Here is a 19,085-nt window from a genome sequence, read left to right as displayed (position 1 = left end):
CAGAAAGCATGAGTTATAGCCCTTAGTTGTGAAGGATCTACTACACCAGCAGAAAGAAAATATCTGGTACATACACAGGCTAAGCTGCAATGATTATTAGGATAGTATGTAATTGGATCTTTTTACCTTCAGATATAGGCTAGAACATACTTCAGTTGACTATGGTTTGTGGCCTGGGTGAGGGATGTCCAGTAGCAGCGAGGCCAATGTATCTAAGCTTGCTCAGTGCAGTCAGCTACTACTAGGACGATCGATTCTATGTCTGGAGTGAGAGCACTGGGTATGCTTTGCCCAGCCCTTTTTCATGATCCTTTTTGGCACTGCCAGAGCTATGGTTTTTGCAGTTTTGTGGAGTAAGCTGAAACATTAAGAAGAAAGCCAGACTGATGTTCGGGTATGTGGCTGTATTAGGCTGAAGCAGCAGAACAAAGTTTGTGTCCGGCAGCCTTTAAAACCAACAAGGTTTTATTGAAGGTATGGACTTTTGCAGGCATGTATTTATCCCAACAAGTATGCTGGCTCACGAAAGCTCATGTCTTGAATGAATTCCCCCCCCCCAAAAAAAACACCAAACTTTGTCTGCCTCTCAGCAAGATTCATCATTTAAGAGCCCACTTGCTCATCTTGTTGCAGAACTTTTGGAACATTTTCTTTCTGGATCTTTGCAACACAAACTTGGATTAATATTCTGGTGTAGGGCCAGCTACAGAGGCCTGGAGCCAAATACCACATTATCTCAAGTCACACTAAACTAACAAGCACCTGCAATTAATAGGGGATCATGTGCCTAAGACATATAAATAAATGAAAGGGACAGAGTCATCCTTCAGAGGCTTGTCACCTTTTAGGCGCTCATGCATACCTTAGACACACTGGGCCAACACAACAGACTGGGAACAAAATGAGCAATTAATTAAACAAATGGACAAGAACAGAGGTAACAGAGTAACTCTCCACAGAATGGGAAGGCTTCCCAGAGCTGGATCGCCTAACTGGGCCAGTGATGAAGAGAGAAATTGGGGAGTGAGAAGAGTCATAATCCCCAGTAAGTGTAGGAAAAACCTGCCGTGGATCTGAATCCATTACAAATGAGCTGAATTCTGATCCCACAGATGACAAGATTCTATGGGAGGGGCTTCTGCAGAACACTGTTACCTATTATATCCATGGCACCCAACACGTACAGGGCAGTGTTGTTTTCTGACCCTACAAGTCTACTTTTGTGCTAGTTGCTAACTTCCTTTTCTGATCCCTGCTGTTTAGGTTAATATAGGACAATTTTATCCAGCCTTTCATTCAAGGAGGCCAGGGGGTGTTCATTTCATCCTCACAACAACCCTTTGAGTTAGGTTAGGAGGAGAGAGCATGTCTGGTTATCCAGTGAGCTTTGTGCACAGAGTCTGGATTCGAATGCATGGCTGTCATGTCTCAGTCTGACACTCTAACCATTACAATGTACTGGCTTGCAGACAATCAGATCAGATCAGATTTTCTTAAAGCAAATGGTAGCAAGTAGCAACAACAGTTGCTTTCATTGGTGAGTTTTATGCCAGGGTTGAGTTGCATGAATGTGAAATTCAAACTGCGCTCTGTGATCTCAGATAAGACTGAAGTATCCAAGTAGTAAAATCCTATCGATTCAGTGTACCGAGACACTTGCTATTCTACCACCATCTCCAATTACTGTAATCTTGTTATTATGAAAGAATCTAACCTTTTCCTTTTAAGTAAAAACTACTGTCTGGGACTGAGAAGTTATAACTAGATGATAACCCTATGGTAATCATCCTCAAATTGCCAACGTTGTCTAATAAACAACTCATGTCCAAAAAGAACCCCTCGTACATTCTCCACAATTGCTTGTACTGACAGTATGTGCTAGCAGCTTAGATAAGAGTTTAAAAAGCAGGAACAGAAGTCAATGGGTTTCTTTTGACCTTGAGAAAGGCAGCTTTTCAGAGCCAACCTCTTCTGCCTTCATTTCAATTGAATAAGCAAGTAATGAATGTAAGATATTTAGCAAGTCAGCAGCCATCCATAATCCTAGTTGTTATGATTTCCTCCTTTTAAAGTTATAATCTAAATTACTAGCTTGAATGGTCTACGTTAAAAAGGGATAAAGAACGTAATACAGGGAGCAATCCTAAGCATTTCTACTCAAAATTAAGTCCCATTTTATTCAGTGGGGCTTACTCTTAGGAAAAAGATCTTAGGATCACAAGCAGTAGGGCAAGCTCTTGGGTGTTTACTAGGCAGCCTTTTAAAGAACCAAGAAGAAAACTCGGGCCACTTGGCTATCCTAAATTTTCTCTATTTGTTTAAATGTTCATAACCAGAAAACTCTCTTGGATTTTAAAAATATCAAACAAAATATAATATAACCACCAATATGGGTTCCGGATAAATAATATAATTCTATATTTCCTATTTTCATTTTTTATCTTCAGTAGTATTATTTTAAAATCTCTTGTCTCTGTTTTTTCACGTGTTTCATATGCTGTGTCCTGACAGTTCAAAAAGGTTTTCTAACAGCTCGCAGGCACTGAAAAACCCCTGGGCACAGTGAGGACCCTAGCAACCACATATGCACCAGCTGCAATCTCTGGATCAAGGACAAGGGTAGGCCAACATACAGCAAGTTACAGAAATCTATTCTGGAGGTGACCGTTGCATGGATCACCGTGGCCAGGTGTTCAGGGGACAGGTAGGGCCTGTAGCTGGACCTGGCAAAGATGGAAAAATGCCTGGCCAGCTACCTTCTTGACCTGTGCCTCCATAGTTAATGAGGCATTGAAGGTCACTCCCAAATTCCTGGCCGAGGGTGTGATTGTATGTTGTGTCCCCGCCAGGGTGGGTAAGCGCACTTCCTGGGCCCATCCCCCTATGTCCCAGCCACAGGACCTCCATCTTGGAGGGGTTGTGTTTCAGATGACTCTGCTCAAGCCATTCAGTCACCACTTTGAAACATCTGACAAATGGTTCCGGGGGGGGGGGGGAATCATGAGGAGGCTATTCATGAGGAGATAGAGCTGGGTGTCATCTGTATATTGATAACAGCCCAGCCCAAAACTCCGCACCAGCTGGGCCAGAAACAATAGAAACATGCACCTCACATAATACCAGCTATCGCAGAATGGACAGTTTGCTGAAAATGTCTTCTGTTACTCAGGTTCTCTTTAAAAGGTATGAAGTCAATTTAATGGGTAGAGTCTAATTTCAAAAATGAGAGCTTCACATAAGACTTAACCAAGTTTTTTCCCCTTTGCAAAGGATAGGCCAAGCAACTCTGCTGAGGCACCAATTCATATAGTTAATTTGACTCAGCTAGTATGTTGGTTGCAGGGCAGACAGGAATATATTAGGTGAAGGAATGCCTTTCTTTGAGACACATTCTACACTCCTGGATGCAGTAGACTTCGCCTAACTGGGATTATTAGAAGTAGCCATCTGGATGTGCCCTATATTTTGGATTGACACCATTTATCATATTCATAACAATTAATGCAAAAGGCAAAAATCACAGTTTGAATAGATCCAGGTGGGTAGCTGTGTTGGTCTGAAGCAGCAGAATGAAGTTGGAGCCCAGCGGCACCTTTAGGACCAAGAAAGTTTCACTGTATCTCAAGAAGTGTAGATGCACAGGAAAACTTATACCTTGAATAAAACTTTCTTGGTCTTAAAGATGCCGCTGGACTCCAGCTTTGTCCTATGGTTTTCATAGGCAATCTTTGGATGTATATTATAGTTGGGATATATTACTATCCCAACAGCAACATCTAGTGGTCAAAAATGCAAGGAAATACAATGGAACACTGAGCTCTACTTTCTATCCCAGCCTTTCTCAACTTTTTTGCTGTTGAGAGACCCCTGAAACATTCTTCAGGCTTCAAGAAACCCCAGAAAGTTGAACGATCCTGCAGAATATGGTTGGGAAGCATAGCTGTGTACACGCCCACCTGGGGCCTCTGGAGGGGCCTTTCCCTCCCTCTCCAGGTATATCACTGGCCATTTTGAGAAGGTATGGGTGGGTTGATATGACCATATATGGTCATATCACTCAATAGATGTTTAACAAATTTAATTTAAAAAAATTAACTGTCACCCATTCAGGAAAGCCTGCTCTATCCACTCCCTTCTCTTAGTCCAGGGGTAGTCAAACTGCGGCCCTCCAGATGTCCATGGACTACAATTCCCGGGAGCCCCTGCCAGCAGGGGCTCCTGGGAATTGTAGTCCATGGACATCTGGAGGGCCGCAGTTTGACTACCCCTGTAGTCTATGTACACACACTAGGGCTGTCAATCCTGGAGATTTGCTGATGGAGCCTTAGGAGGGAAGAGTTTGATGAGAGGAAGGGACTTGGTGGGGTATAATGCTAGAAACTCCATCTTTCACAGCAGTCATTTTCTCTAGGGGAACAGAATTGTTGTCTGGGGATGAGTTGTAATCTCACGAGATCTCCAAGCCCGACCTGGAGGTTGTCTTCCCTAGACACACAGGGAACAGGAAGATCACATGTACTCCCCCCCCCCAAGACCCACTGCTGATTCCTTGTTTCACCCAGCCCAGCTCCCCACTCGCTTTCCTTCCTAACTCTTTCTAATACAAGTAGAGGAATGTCAAGTTGTGTAGCATGAAGTTTAAAGGAAAGAGAACGCCCACTTCCAAAATGGCTCAAAATCAAATATTTGTTAGACATTTATAAAAGTGAATCTACAGGCCATAGATACCTTTGAATTTAATACTCTGCTATTTTTGTTAAAAATATCATATATTAGAAGTGTTATAATGAAGTTTCTTTGTCTATGGAAATATATAGCAGATTAAGTTTATTGTCTGATTATATTGGTATAGTGTCTTCTACAAACACGTTTATTAATCATCTTCACCGCAGCCTTTTAAGGAAAGTAGGGACATTTATTTAAAACATTTCTAGGCTATTCAGTCTACAAATAAGCCTTGAAGCTTTTAAATGGTTTTAAATGTTTATTTTATTGAATAACTATCAATATAATATTGTAAAGAGGAAGTTTATGTAAAAAGGCTAGGTATGAATCCTGTTATAAATCAACAGAATTAGCAGTTCAAAGAATCATAGAATTGGAAGGGACCTCCAGGATCATCTAGTCCAACCCCCTGCATAATACAGGAATTTACAACTACCTGCCCACCCACTATAACCCCAATTCCATGTCCAAATAACCCCCCCCCCAAAAAAAATCAGTAACTGTATGACCCACCTCCAGTTACTGTATGATCCACGTTGAGTATCAGTGACAATTACAGATTAAAAATAACACAAATGAATACATTACATTAAAAATCTAAATCCTGGTTCAAACCAGAGATGGGGAGATGTGAACTCGGTGATAACTCACATCTCATAGAATCTAGCAATAAAAACAGAAAGAAGTACAAATGCATTGGGATTAGATCGGTAACTTGTTTTCTTAGTAAATAAAAATTAATCGCCACATCCAAAATTATGTGAACTGATTATCGCTTCCCTCCTTACACTTCCACCGCTACAGCTCTTCTCCGACAGCAAAATAAACTACAATTCCCACAATGCATCGGCGTGCTCGGCGTAGTTTTCACTTCCTACGGTCCAATAGGAGGAGTCGAGGGTTGGAGCGGACCAATGAGAATGAGCGCATGGTGTGGAAGGCGGCGGTTAAAATTTGAACATGAACGAAGGAAAGATGTATTGAGAAGTGGAATTGAGTTGGTGACTGATTCGTCGGTTTTCCACATGTGTGGTGAGTGAATGAATGAATGAAGGTCTACCGAGGGGAGAAGAGAGAGAGGAAGAAAAAATGGTTTCTGCCCTGCGAATGGCTTGAGGGTGGAGGCTGCCCTTCCTGGCTGTGGGGTTTCCGAGTGGTGTAGGAAGACTGTTGTCTTTCGGCGGTTTGTCCTGTAGGAATTCTGGGCTCCCGGTTGCTCTAGTTATGAGTTCAAGAATTTGTGGGTTAATGTGGCTTGCAAAGGAATGTAAATCCCCCTAGTATAACATAATAATAATCCGGTTCACAAGCAACCCCCCTCTGCCCCCCTAAAATAAAGATTCTCTTTGCCTCCTGGTCACAACACCCCGACTCAATTTAAACAATTCTCAGGAAACAAAACTACATGAGTCTCCTAGCTTCATGTGACCAAAGTCGTCTAGGAATTCAAACTTGTCCTCCAAAGCCTCCCTGCCCTGAGGTTAGCAATAGGTGACCTCTAATTCCTTGCTCTTCCAAATTTTAAATCTTCTCGTTTCAACACCAAGATAAACGCTGATGCTCTTTAAGTGACTGAAATGATTATCACTGTGAATGTGTGGGGTCTGTGCAGATAATGATTCAGCAAATACATTGTTCTGAAAGTTTACTATCGTGTCCTCATGCAGAATCTTAACTTTTTATCTCCTCTCATTACTAAAATGTCTACTCCTGGGATAACACTGCTACATGTTGCTTTTGATGCTGTAGAGTAACCTTAAAAAAAAGAGGTTACCATGGCTTCGGATGGGAATGAATGGGAGCTGAGTAAAGAGAATGTGCAACCTCTTAAGCAGGGGCGAGTTGTGGCTGCCTTGGAGGAAGCTCTGGCTCAGCAGGATGTGTCCAGCCATGCAGCTATTCAGCAGCAGAAACGGTAAGTATGATAATCTTATAAATTTTCTTGCTATAATAAGGGAGACTGAGTGGCTCAGTGTCACACCAGTACAATAGGTGTTTGCTATAGCAAATATCAGAGATGTGACTTATGACTGTGTATCCTTAAATATCAGTTTACACACCTTGCTTGACTGAGCATGTATGTCATTCTTGCTTCTTATGTCTGCTGGGGATGTGTAGATATATCCATGGCAGGAGTATTCACCATATAAAAGTATGAAGATGCACTAAGCGTAGCTTTAACTGAATTAAGTTATTAAAACTTGTTTTGCATCTAAGAGGCTAAGATGGCAAGCTGCCTTGTGTGGGTTAAGAGATGAAAACAAGGAAGGCAGAGATCTTTTATTGTTGCTTAGATTTTTGGGGTTTTAGGTATGAGAAAGAACCAGAGGAAAAATACCTGCAGAGGTACAACTTTGTGGAATGCTGTAGAATGTTGTTGTTTTTTGACAGGATGTCTTATCTGTCAGGAGCATGTATGTAGTTTTACATTTACTCATATGAACATTGCTTTGAGACTTCTCTTCAAATCATGTTCTGTTACAGATTGTAATGGGACCAAGGTGTGTGATGTGTATTAAACACTAATATTTCAGCATCTGGGGTTTTTAACTTTAAAACGAGGCATATTGCAATACTAGCTAACTGGAAATCCAGAAATTGCTTCATTTTTCTATCAAGGTGGTAATTTGACCTAGTTGGTCAAAATAATGCATCCATATTGTTATGCTGAGTCTTAAGTGAAATCCAGATTGATCTTTTGTACAACCAGGAAATACCCACTACTTGGGAGAATGCAATTGGACATCATTCATCCAAAGTCTACCTGTCTATTCACCATCCAGAACTATTCTATAGGACAGAATGGCTGATGCTAATAATATCAAATGCTATAGCCCAGCGGTCCCCAACCCCCGGTCTGGGGACCAGGACTAGTCCGTGGATCAGTCGGTACTGGGCCGCAGCTGCTCCCCCTCCCCGGCAGCTGCCTCGGGGGCTGCTCTGCTGCTGGCTCACCTTTGGTGCTGTCTGGCAGCCGCCATGGCTGGGGCTCCCCCTCAGCATGGCACTGCAGAGCTGCTGCTAGCAGCATCCCCCAGCGGGTGGCAGGAAGTCAGGGGAGTCAGCGGAAAAGCAAGTGGAGCAGGGGCTCAGGCAGCGGCGATGTCCCTCGGCAAAAGACTACCCCCCCCCCCCCCGGGCCTCAGTAAAATTGTCAAGCGTTGACCGGTCCCCGATGATGAAAAGGTTGGGGACCACTGCTATAACCCCTGGAAGAATTCTCCACAATGTGGTGTGTTGTCAGCCAATCTGATTCCTCTGTAAACTAGAAGGATTATCAGTGATGAATTTCTAATAATGCCAAGTATAACCAGAAAATGTATTCATGAGACAGACATTCACAAAATATTGCTCTGTCTTCAAGGCTAGTGATAGTTTTTTTTTAAGGCTATTTTTGTGTTTAATTTTAGGGAATTTGAATCTGAAATTCGTTTTTACTGTGGAGATGATCCCCTGGATGTCTGGGACAGGTATGTTTTGCTTCTGTGAAGGGGATTATATATAATTAATTACCAGTTACCAATGTTTTTTTGTGCTGATAGTTGTTTTGATATTTCTAGGTATATCAAATGGACGGAGCAGACCTTTCCACAAGGTGGTAAAGAGAGCAATCTCTCTGTTGTGTTGGAGAGAGCTGTTAAAGCACTGAATGAACAGCAGAGATATTATCAAGACCCCCGGTTCCTCAATCTCTGGCTTAAATTTGTGAGTTTATGTGTGTATTTTTTCCCCCGTGTGCTTCTGTTTCAGTTCCTTCGCACCCTATGTTTTGTTCAGGGAGGTTAAAATAATGTTCCTTAAAGTACACATTACACTGACCTCATTCTAACATAGAGGTTCTTGTACCTCATTATTTACTTGGGGTCAGTCAGTCCATAGGTGTATCTTCACCAAACTTTGGAATGTTAAGTTGAAGAAGAATATGGGTTCTCAGATCATAATGAAGGTAATAGATTCTCAAATAACAGAAAGTCTATGCAACCCAAATGTGCATTGAAGGATAAATGTGGCCATGCTCGCCCTTTGATTTTATTATAATTATGATTTATTTATTTTATAGATCACCCTTTTCACTAAGGCTTAGGCAGGTGTACAATAATTATAATATAACATTCTGAAAAAACATTAAAATCAATATCTGTATCTGTTACAATGCCTCAGAGTCCATCCTCGAAAGCAACAATTTTTGCCAGCAGAACAGCTATTTATAGCAGTGATAGTAGGCTGAAGTTGGGGTAGAGTGGCACAGTTGTGTCCAATCTGAGCTGTGGGCTCTGGCCAGCCCTTTCCAGCAACATATTTTTTGACAAAAACTGCAGGGGGATCTAAATATGGAATACTTAGTCCCTCTACCTGTAAATGGAAAACAAGCAACTGAACAAGAGACATAGGTGCTGAAGTGACTTTGCTCAAGCCTGGCCTGATAAATAAAAATCAGTATTTGCCATGAAGGTCCTATGAAATAAAAGGCATAAATGGCCCAGACATCCAAGGTGCCCACTTGGTATAATGGTTAAGAGTGGCAGCCTCTAATCTGGAGAAACAGATGTTTGGGCCAGTTACAGTTCTTTCAAAGCTCTCTCAACCTCACTTACCTTACAGGGGAGAGCAAGGGTAGGTGATTGTAAATCGCGCTGAGAGTCCTTCGGGTAGTAAAAAGCTGGGTACAAAGAGCAGCTGCCCCCTCCCCCTGAACAACAGGAAATAAGTTAGTTTGTTGTATGTCGCAGAGCAAGGATGCACAATTAATTGGACACTTTGTCTTTCAGCATCCATGCTTTTGAGAAAGGCAAGATCTTCTTTAATGAGAGATTTTTTCCCTAACAAGTCATTGCTCCTGAAAATACAGGTACAAGTTGCTGATTTCTAAAGCTGACTCTTTTGATGTAACAGAGCCATGTGTCCCCCCCCCCCACTTTATTTTTTTTACAGGGGAACTGCTGTAGTGAACCTTTGGATCTGTACAGCTACCTGCACAGCCAGGGGATAGGCACATCTCTGGCACAGCTTTATATCACTTGGGCAGAGGAACTTGAAGAAAGAGGAAACTACAAAAAAGCTGACTTGATATTCCAGGATGGCTTGCTGTGTAAGGCTGAACCATTGGATAAACTACAATCCCACCACAGGTAATTACTGTAAAACAGGCATATGATAGGAACAACTTGTGCCTTCAGTGATAGTGCCCACCTTGCAACAGTCTTGCATTTTGGGTTCAGGCAGTTCCAGGCCCGGGTATCTCGGCAGGCCCTACAAGATCTTGAAGAAGACCATGAAGAGGAGTCTTCTGAGCCCCAAAGAGCAACATTGGCCGAACTGAAAGGGAGAGGGAAGAAAACAGTGAGAGCCCCAATCAGTCGTGTAGGGAATGCAGTGAAGTGTAAGTTGAGTTTGGCTATATTGGAAAAGTACTGTTGCTCTGTTTCAGTGCAGTGTGCGAACAGTAGATATTTCATTTTGCTTGTTCTCTTAGTCCCAAGGCAGAGGGTCCAGCCTCCAGCATCTCAGCAGATTTCGAATTGTCAGTCCTTTGCTGTTTATGATGAGAATAAAACAGAGGATTCTCGAGCTGAACTTCCAGTGCTTGTACCACAGCCGTGGGTAGCCCCTCCAACAGTAAAGGCTAAGGAGAATGACTTGCAGCCAGGACCTTGGAACTTAGGAAGGGTAAGGAGAAAGGGTAAACTGTATTGCTTATAATGAAACACGTGGGTGTCTGGAGGAGGCTCTTCTGTTCAAAGTAAGAAGCTTGGTGGGGGTGCAGGGATTCATATCTTCCTTAGTTCGGCTTTTAGTTAGGCTGAAACCAAATTTCATTCCCTTTGACTATTTTAGACATTGCAGAGCTTGCCTTGAGTGTTTTCTGTCTAAATACTTTAGTTTCTATTTCCTGTTGTAGCGTATTTGCAAATGATGAGTAGATGGCATGCTTAAGAGCAGAAGTGAGATCCTTAAACTGGAATTTCATTGCAAGTTTTGAAGCTTTTGCTTCACATTCAGCTGCAGTTCAAAGAAAAAATGGTGGCAGTGGAAATGATGTAGAGGTAGCCATATGCTAGAAGTCAGTACTTCTAGCCTATCTGGGTCTGCTGCTTAGGTAAAACCTGTAAGGGAAGTGCTGCTTATTATTTCACTACAGGTATTTCTTGTACTTAGCTGAGAAGTCTGTCTGAACTTCTGCATAGTTGGTTCCTCAGTGGTCCTGAAAAGGATCTTTCTCCTGTTCTAACTGACTTGTCCTTTCAGTAAAGAAAATAACACTTTTGCTTCCTCTAGTGCTGAGCTAGTGAGAGGATGAGAAGGATTGGTGTGATACATGTCTATGTGTAGAAATGGGTTAAGTGTATATCTGAAGGGCAGTCAGGGGGTAAAGGCTGACAATATGGCCTATTATGCACGGCCGCTGAAACATCGGCATAGAAAACGCAGAGGAGGAAGAAGCGAAGCAAACCGCTTACGCACGGGACGGAACGCAATGGTGGCAAAACCCAGAGTATCCGATTATGCACATGGCTACTCCGGAGCCGCTTCTGGTTGCGCCCTGATCCCCGGAAGCTCCACTTTCTTCCGCATCACGCTAACGCGGCTTTTTTGGTGGCATACATTGACTCTGCACCCAGTTGCCGCCTGCAGCGTGCATAATTGGTGATTTTAGCCGCCACCATTCTACCCCGAATGCGGACCTTCCACTCTGTGCATAATGGGCCTATGTGAAGATACTGAATATCTTCTCCTTCAGCGTCCTCGGAGCAACGTGGAATCCAGTACTGGGGCTCCTGTTGTGCTCCCCAATTTCACTCCATATGTTGAAGAGTCAGCACAACAACAAACAATGTAAGTTTTTGTTCTTCAGCCTGTTGATACATTAAGGAGGGAAAACAGAGCACTTGGCACCCTTGCTATATTTTTAGTTCTGTTTTCTCCTGGTATGTTTGTGGCTGTGTGACCTTTTACTACTTGTGGGGCTTCGTCCAGCAGAATCAGTATGGAAAAGTGTTGCCAAGCAAAGACAGCACTTTTGTCATCTTGTAACATCTCTAAAGGACTAGGTTGCCCTCATGGTCCTTAGCGCACATTTATATTAAGGTTAACAAAAGATTGTCCCAAATATCTAGGATACATACCTGTCAAGAAATTATGGGGACTAGAATGTGAAACAATAGGCAAGTCATCTTGTTTGTTATTAAAGCACTACTGTCTCATCTTTCCACCTAGTCCACAGCAGCTTACAACAAGACAACTATAAGCAAGCTACGAGAATAAAACAAAATCAAAACAAACTTGGTCAGATGTCACCATAGTGAAAACATACGGTTTTAACCTTAAAGAAAATGGGGAGTTTTCTAAGGGCTGGGTGCAGCCATGAAAGAGAGCCTTCTTTCTGGCTATCATCACTTTTAATTTATGAAATTGATGTTTTCTTGAAATACTTTTAGCACAAACCCTATTAAATGATGCAAGAAATTCCTTCCAGGCATTGTTTGTTTCATTAAGCACGCCATGGACTAGAGACCAGAAAAACATTGCAGCAGTAGAAAACAGGAATTAATCAGATATGCTAGCTCATGGGCAGGTAACTCATAGGATGCTATTGGCAGGTAGTAGTGTTTTTGAAGATTATTGGTAGCTGCTTTTTGTATGCTAAAAAAATTAAAGTTACTAAAATGCATTTTGGTACATATAGTCCTTATATAATGCATTCTTTCAATGCCTTTCAGGAGTTCTGTTTGTTGTTTGTAGAGGAAGTCTACAAGAAGCAGTTGTTTATGGGTCTAGCAAATTCTCCCATAGCCTGCCCCTTAGTCTTTGAAAAAAATGGAAATTATGCTGTTTTCACTGGCTGAATCTGCATAGAGCTTTTGTTCCAATCCCAGGTCGATTCAATCCCTGCCATTTACACTGAATGAGATTTCCATTTTGATTTTGAGCGATTTAAATCTTTCATCTACAACAAGTATGATTGATCCAGAGTGACCCTACCTTTCCCCTGCGATATCCTGGAGTGGATTTAACCCTTGATATTTGAAAGATTGGCATGAGTAAGCATGCAGCTGACTGCTTTCCCTGAAATAACTAGCTGCCGGACCTCCAATGCTGTAGAAAAGCCCTGATTGGCCAGGGTGCCAGTTCCTGGTTCCCAGGTTGCAAGGCTTCCCTTAAAGGGGAAGCCCTAACTGTATTCCCCCTCTGCTGTCTCCAATCATTCCCCCCCACTCCCCTGTTCAAGAAAAGAGGATCCTGCTGCACTTGACTCCCCCCCCCTTCTGAGCTTCCCTAATCACATGCAGAACACTTTTCTGTTTCAATGGGGAGGGGATAAGGGAAGACCTGAGTTCAGATCGATCTGAATTCAGCAGGATCCACAATGGAATAAACAAAGTAAGTGCAGAATCAGCCACTGTCTTCCCAGACAAGAGTTTATTGAGGGGGGGGGGTGCCTTCCCCTGCATATCTAATTAATACTTTTTATGCCATTAAAGGTAATCTGTAATCTGATTAAATCCTGTTTTCCACTGCTGTTACGTTCTTTCCATTGCTAGTACCAATGTTAGTGGAACCTTTGGAAAGTAGCAACGTTTAGATAAGATTCTTTTAACATATAAGGTTTATGGTTTTTGTTCATAACACGGGGCTGTCATCTTTAAAACTGAAGGCATGAACTAATGCAGCTAGTTTGGTGTAGCGGTTAGGAGTGCGGACTTCTAATCAGTTGAGCCGGGTTCGATTCTGCGCTCACCCACATGCAGCCAGCTGGTTGACCTTGGGCTCACCACGGCACTGATAAAACTGTTCTGACACAGCAGTAATATCAGGGCTCTCTCAGCCTCACCCACCTCACAGGGTATGTGTTGTGGGGAGAGGAAAGGGAAGGCGACTATAAGCTGCTTTGAGATTCCTCTGGGTGGAGAAAAGAGGCATATAAGAACCAACTCCTCCTCCTTCTTGTTGCTTGCATACGTAACTTTATTTTTAATTTGCTCTCAATCTTTTTCAGATAACTGCAATACCAGTTTAATTTGAAATTAGACTTGACTGGTTCCTTTTCATGTTTAGAAAACACACACACTGGGAAAATATGCACACTCAGAAATTTAATCATGTACCTTTCTGATGACTAAGAGCTACTGATAGATTAAGATTCTGTTCTCTTCTTATTTGTGTTTCTTGTTTCTTTAGGACTCCCTGTAAAATAGAGTCTAGTATAAACAGTGTGTTAAGTGCTCGAAAGCCAGGGAAAGAGGAAGATCCACTACATCGTGTACAAAGCCATCAGCAAGATGGTCAGGAAAAGAAGGAAAAGCCAATGTATTGCAAAGAGAGAGTATATGCTGGTGCTGAGGAGTTCTCATTGGAGGAAATCAGAGCTGAAATCTACAGACAAAAAGCCAGAAAGAAAAGGGAAGGTATGTATAGGCCAAAAATTGAAAAATCTATTGTTTATTATTTATCAAATTTATATCCCTCTCTCAATAATGGGATTTGGGGCAGCTAAGAGCATATAAAAGGGAGTTGATCTATTCTAGAAAATATATTCACAGGTCAATTGAAAATCTATCTAATGAAAAAGCACTTTGGGCAACTTAAGCAGATTTCTTGTTTTCATTGTAGAATGACAGCTCCTCAAAGAAGTCCCTTTAAAGAAGATTTTCTAAACCTGGCATTAAAACGCTTCCAGTTCTGTTTTCTTGGCTAATAGACACTTTCAGCTTCATAGGTGGCAGGAATTGCCAGGCTGTCAGTACAGGTTACCTTGTAGGTTAAAAAAAACATTGTCAATCAAAGGTGGTAAGGACTATCAGTTGAAGAAAGTGTGTTTTTCCCCCTTCTAGCCAATTTTTTTCCAATGTTTCACAGTAATTGCTCATGCAGCACACCAACCCTTTAAGTATGGATATGTTGTTAATGCTATGGTTCGGTTCTGCACCATGAGGTTGACACTGAAAATGGTCATTCAGTGTCGTTCGTATGTGATGCTGAATAGGTCGAGTTACATTGTGGGGGAGATGACAACTTGGGGCTGCTGTTTGCAGTGTCAGGCTTGTGTATCTGATAGTGTGTACTTCTGTTCTTAAAACAGCCCAGTCCAGGAGGTGTTGCTCACTAACAAATTTGTTGTGAATAATGTATGGTGTCTTGCCTTCCCTTTGGTACAGAAGAGCTACAGACAATAGCACAGAAGAAAGCTGAATTGCAAAGGAAAATTGAAGAGATGGAGAAGATGTTGACAGAGCAACGAGCAAATAGCGATCAGAAGCTATATGCACAGGTAGCATCCCACCACCCTTACCTGCTTGCGGTATAATAGTAATTACCTACCCATGTGTAGGACGCAACTCACCCAATTCACATACTAGTCAATAGGTATTAGGAAAGTATTGCTATCAATTATATTTTAAGCATGACATGTGATGATGTTTCCTTGTGTATCATAGCAGATAGAGACACAGATGCCTGTTGGTTTGACTAATGATGTGCCAGAAATTCTGAAGCTTCCTAAGACACAAAAACAAGCCTCTCTGGTAGATACTGCAACTCTTGCTGAAAGATCACTTTCAGACTGCTTCTCCTTAAAAAGGTAATGTAGAAGGTTGGCTTTAAGAGAAAGTGTCATCATGCAAATAATATGAAATTGTAGGCTCCCCATCCCCCAAAAAGTGGACCAAAAGTGGGTGATCTGTTGTTTTGTAAGTCAAAAGACTTTTCAAAGTGGGGAGGGACTGGCTGTATTTGTTTTTCTACTTATCTGAGCAAAAACACCTGCTTATACTTTGACAGCAATTTTGAACTGGATGAAAATGCTCAGCACAGAAAGTCAAGCTGTAGTGGTAAGTTCCATTTGCACTGATTCCTAATTGAGGAAAGTCCTGAAATGCTTACTTGCATGGATCTCCCCTTCTGAAGTCTAGCTAAAGCCTCATTAAAGCTATGTAAGGCAGACAACGGCTGTAGGGAATACTTCTTTTCCTCTGTGATTGGCCTGGTTGAGGAAGCCTTTTTGGCTGTGAGAATCCTAATGATTACCTAATAAAGCTCATCATCCTGATCATCTGCTTTGTTGAGGATGATTGGTTTATAGGTTGTGTGCCAGTAAGCTGTACAAAAAAAGGTCTGTCACTGAACAAGTAACACTGGTATTGCAGAACCAGAGTCTTGCAAAGAACACTTTCCTTTCATGTGAAAAGTCCAAGGATACCCCCAGTGAGTCACATCTTGGTACAGCAGTGGGGCAGGAAATGACTCTAGTTCCTAGAGGAAGGGAGCTGACATTGTCCACGATTGACTGGTGCTCTGACAAGGACTGAAGTAGTATTATGTGGCTCCAGTCCATTGCTCTCTCCAGAACAACAGATCATGCATTGGAACCCTCTGTGCTTTTACAGATGGAATGTGGCTGGCTGCATATAGAACATTGTGCTGATCCATGATTACATGAGGCATTGGAACTGGACAGATTTTAATCTAACACAAATTTTGTAAAATACATCTTGAGCAGCAGCTTTTCAAAATTTCCCAAATTATATATAAACTACTGGCTTTTTGTTCCAGATTCTGAGATTCTTCCTTCAGTGATTCCCTCAGTGCCTTTCTCCATATTTGATGAGTCATCTGTTTCAGAAAACCAGAATGTCAGGTAAATGTCAGTAAAGTAAAATCCCATCAGAAGAGCAAGTGACCTCAATTCTTTTTTGGGAAGTAGGAGTGAATATTCTGTTACATATTATAGTCAAGGACTGCCTTTTTGGTTCTGTTTCTTGTAACTTAAATTGTTAGGAAACTTCTTTAGATGTTTCTACTCTGTTTTCTGCCCAATGCAGAGAAAAGTGTCTACCATCATAGCTCTCACCACTTTTATCTTATCCTTCTCACGTGAAAGTAGGTTAGACAGAGTGACTAATCCAAAGTCTCCTAGTGAACTTTCATGGAGGTGGGAATTGGAACCTGAATCTCCCAGGTCCAAGTCTGACACTCTAACCACTACACTGTATTTATTATGCACAATACCTGTACAGAGCCAACTATACAAAATGTCATTGGAAAACAATGTTTGTCTTTCATTTTAGCCTTTCTACTGGTCCACCACTGGTGTGTGCCAAGCGTCCTCTTGCTGTTCGCAAACCTTCAGAAAGTATCACTGCAAAGGAAAACATACCTCCTGAAATTTCTGTAAGTTTCTCAAAGTTGTGTTTGGGAGACCAAGATCCTCCTGTCTCTTGGTTGTATCTGTGAGAATAAAGCCTAGTTCTGATCTTACATTAAATAATCACTACATGCATTACTGTGGAGAAAAATGCCAGATAGATCACTATATCTGTAGTATGGGTGAGTATTTTGTGTCCAAATATGCATCCTTTAAAACCATACAGTTTTGTCTCCAGTGGTACATGACGGGAGCTCCTGCACACCTTACATAACTCTGGATCAGGAATGGCCAACAAGCAGCCTGTGGCTGGATTCGGCAACTTACAGAAATTTGTTCTGGTCCATAGCAGCCATACCTAATAATAGGAATGCTTCCCTTACAATGGAAGCCCAGGTCACAAAGGTAGCGCAGCTGGCATTTTACCACCTCTGCCATGCCAAGCTACTAGTGCCCTACCTGGCCCCAGAACACCTGTGGTCCATGTGATGGTCATCTCTAGACTGGACGTCTGCAACTCACTCTATGCAGGCCTACCCTTATCCTTGATCCAGAAACTACAATTGGTTCAGAATGCTGCGGCTAGGATTCTCACTAAAACATGGAGATCCCACATCTGGCCGGTACTCCCAACAACTCAGCTGGCTCCCAGTTGAATTCCAGATTAAATTTAAGATTTTGGTAATCACCTTTAAGGTCATACGCGGTTTGGGCCCAGTGTATTTGCCTATACCCTCAAAAGAGCCTTATGCTCCGCAACCTCCAACTGGTTGTGGATCCCTGGCCCCAGAGAAGCATGTCAGACCTCAACAAGGGCCAGAGCTTTCCCTTTCCTGGCCTCCACCTGGGGGAACAAGCTCCCTGAGGAGGTCAGAGCCCTGCCCAAACTTCCACAGTTATGCAGTGCCTGCAAAAGGAAATGCTTCCACCAGGCATTCACTTGGGGCTGACCGACTCAGAACATCTGCTGTCCCCCCCCCAGACGCCCCTTCCATGACTGAACAATTTGAACTTCCCAAGGGTATATCAGAGTTGTTATTCATGTTGTATTGTGATTGTTACCTGATACATTGTTGTGTTGTTATATGAAATTTGTGCAACGTTATAGATTGTCATAAAGTTTTATGTAATTTTGTGCAACGTTCCATGTGAACTACCCAGAGCCATAGGAAAGGGCGGTATAAAAATCCAACTAAATAAATAATATATATATATAAAATATATATAAAATAAAATATATATGGGGAAGATTTACATTTCGGTAATAATTTTAATAAGAAGAAGTGTAGAGTATTACATTTGAGTAACAGTAATGTGATGCATAAATATAAGGGAAAACCTGGCTTAACAGTAGTACTTGTGAAAGGAATTAAGGTAGACAATAAGTTGAATAAAAGCCAGTAGTGCGATACGGCAGCTAAAAAGGCTAATGCAATATTAGGCTGCATTGCTGGAGGCATAGAATCTAGAGCAATGGAAGTTATTCCGTATTGGTTAGACCTCATTTGGAATATTGTGTCCAGTTCTGTGTGCCGCAGTTCAAGGATGATATTGACAAGTTGGAACATGTTAAGAGAAGGGCAATTAGGATGTGTGAGGGGGTGGAATCCATGCCTTATGAGGAGAGGTTGAGAGAGTTGGGTATGTGTAGTTTGGAGAAGAGGAGGCAAGGGGTGATATGATAGTTGTGCTTAACGACGTAAAATGTGGACAGGCTGAATTTATTGCAGCTTTAGAGACAAAGATTAGAAGCAGTAGCTCAAATAACAGGAAAGGAGGGTTCTACTTAGAAGCAAAAGAAGAGTTAGTTTTTATACTCCACTTCTCACTGCCCAGAGGAGTCTCAAAGCGGCTTATGGTTTCATTAAATATTTGAAAGTGTTTTTTGGTGGTGAGGGCTGTTCATAGATGGAACATGCTGCCTTGGAGTATGGTGAAGTCTCATTCGGAAGTTTTAAAGAAGAGATTGGATGGGTGCTCGTCGGAGTAGGTGATTTTTAAGTCCCCAAGAAAGTGGAGGATTAGACTTGGGTGGCCCTTTGCAGTCTCTTCTGTGTGATTCTGAAGATTTGACAATTTACTTGTAGGGGAAGTTAACTATATATTTGATTATCTGATCCCATTCTTTAGTCTTATAAGGCTTTTTCAGATGTATGTCCTTAGATATATCTTCATGCAACTCAGTTGGCTGAATTTTTACATATGCCCACAAATCTGAAAC

At 41.9% G+C, this 19,085-nt stretch overlaps 1 protein-coding gene across 2 annotated transcripts in view; it reads left to right on the top strand.

The window, feature by feature from the left end:
* The first annotated feature begins 5,586 nt into the window (after positions 1 to 5,586).
* Positions 5,587 to 19,085, top strand: part of BUB1B (BUB1 mitotic checkpoint serine/threonine kinase B) — a 32,348-nt gene continuing 18,849 nt past the window's right edge. The window contains exons 1-14 of one of the 2 annotated variants that reach the window (XM_077322908.1): positions 5,587 to 5,757; positions 6,475 to 6,640; positions 8,136 to 8,195; positions 8,286 to 8,430; positions 9,658 to 9,854; positions 9,945 to 10,105; positions 10,199 to 10,392; positions 11,465 to 11,559; positions 13,903 to 14,129; positions 14,880 to 14,992; positions 15,162 to 15,301; positions 15,502 to 15,551; positions 16,273 to 16,357; positions 16,788 to 16,890. In XM_077322908.1, the coding sequence (XP_077179023.1) occupies positions 6,501 to 6,640; positions 8,136 to 8,195; positions 8,286 to 8,430; positions 9,658 to 9,854; positions 9,945 to 10,105; positions 10,199 to 10,392; positions 11,465 to 11,559; positions 13,903 to 14,129; positions 14,880 to 14,992; positions 15,162 to 15,301; positions 15,502 to 15,551; positions 16,273 to 16,357; positions 16,788 to 16,890 (1,710 nt within the window). In that variant the 5' untranslated portion in view covers positions 5,587 to 5,757; positions 6,475 to 6,500. Of the gene's footprint in view, positions 5,758 to 6,474; positions 6,641 to 8,135; positions 8,196 to 8,285; positions 8,431 to 9,657; positions 9,855 to 9,944; positions 10,106 to 10,198; positions 10,393 to 11,464; positions 11,560 to 13,902; positions 14,130 to 14,879; positions 14,993 to 15,158; positions 15,302 to 15,501; positions 15,552 to 16,272; positions 16,358 to 16,787; positions 16,891 to 19,085 lie in introns of both variants that reach the window. The other variant, XM_077322907.1, reaches the window with a different exon arrangement.

Source organism: Paroedura picta, chromosome 2, assembly GCF_049243985.1.
Source record: "Paroedura picta isolate Pp20150507F chromosome 2, Ppicta_v3.0, whole genome shotgun sequence".
Taxonomy (NCBI): Eukaryota; Metazoa; Chordata; class Lepidosauria; order Squamata; family Gekkonidae; genus Paroedura; species Paroedura picta.
The sequence above is the reverse complement of the archived record's forward strand: the minus strand, read 5'-3'. Positions and strand labels throughout refer to the sequence as shown.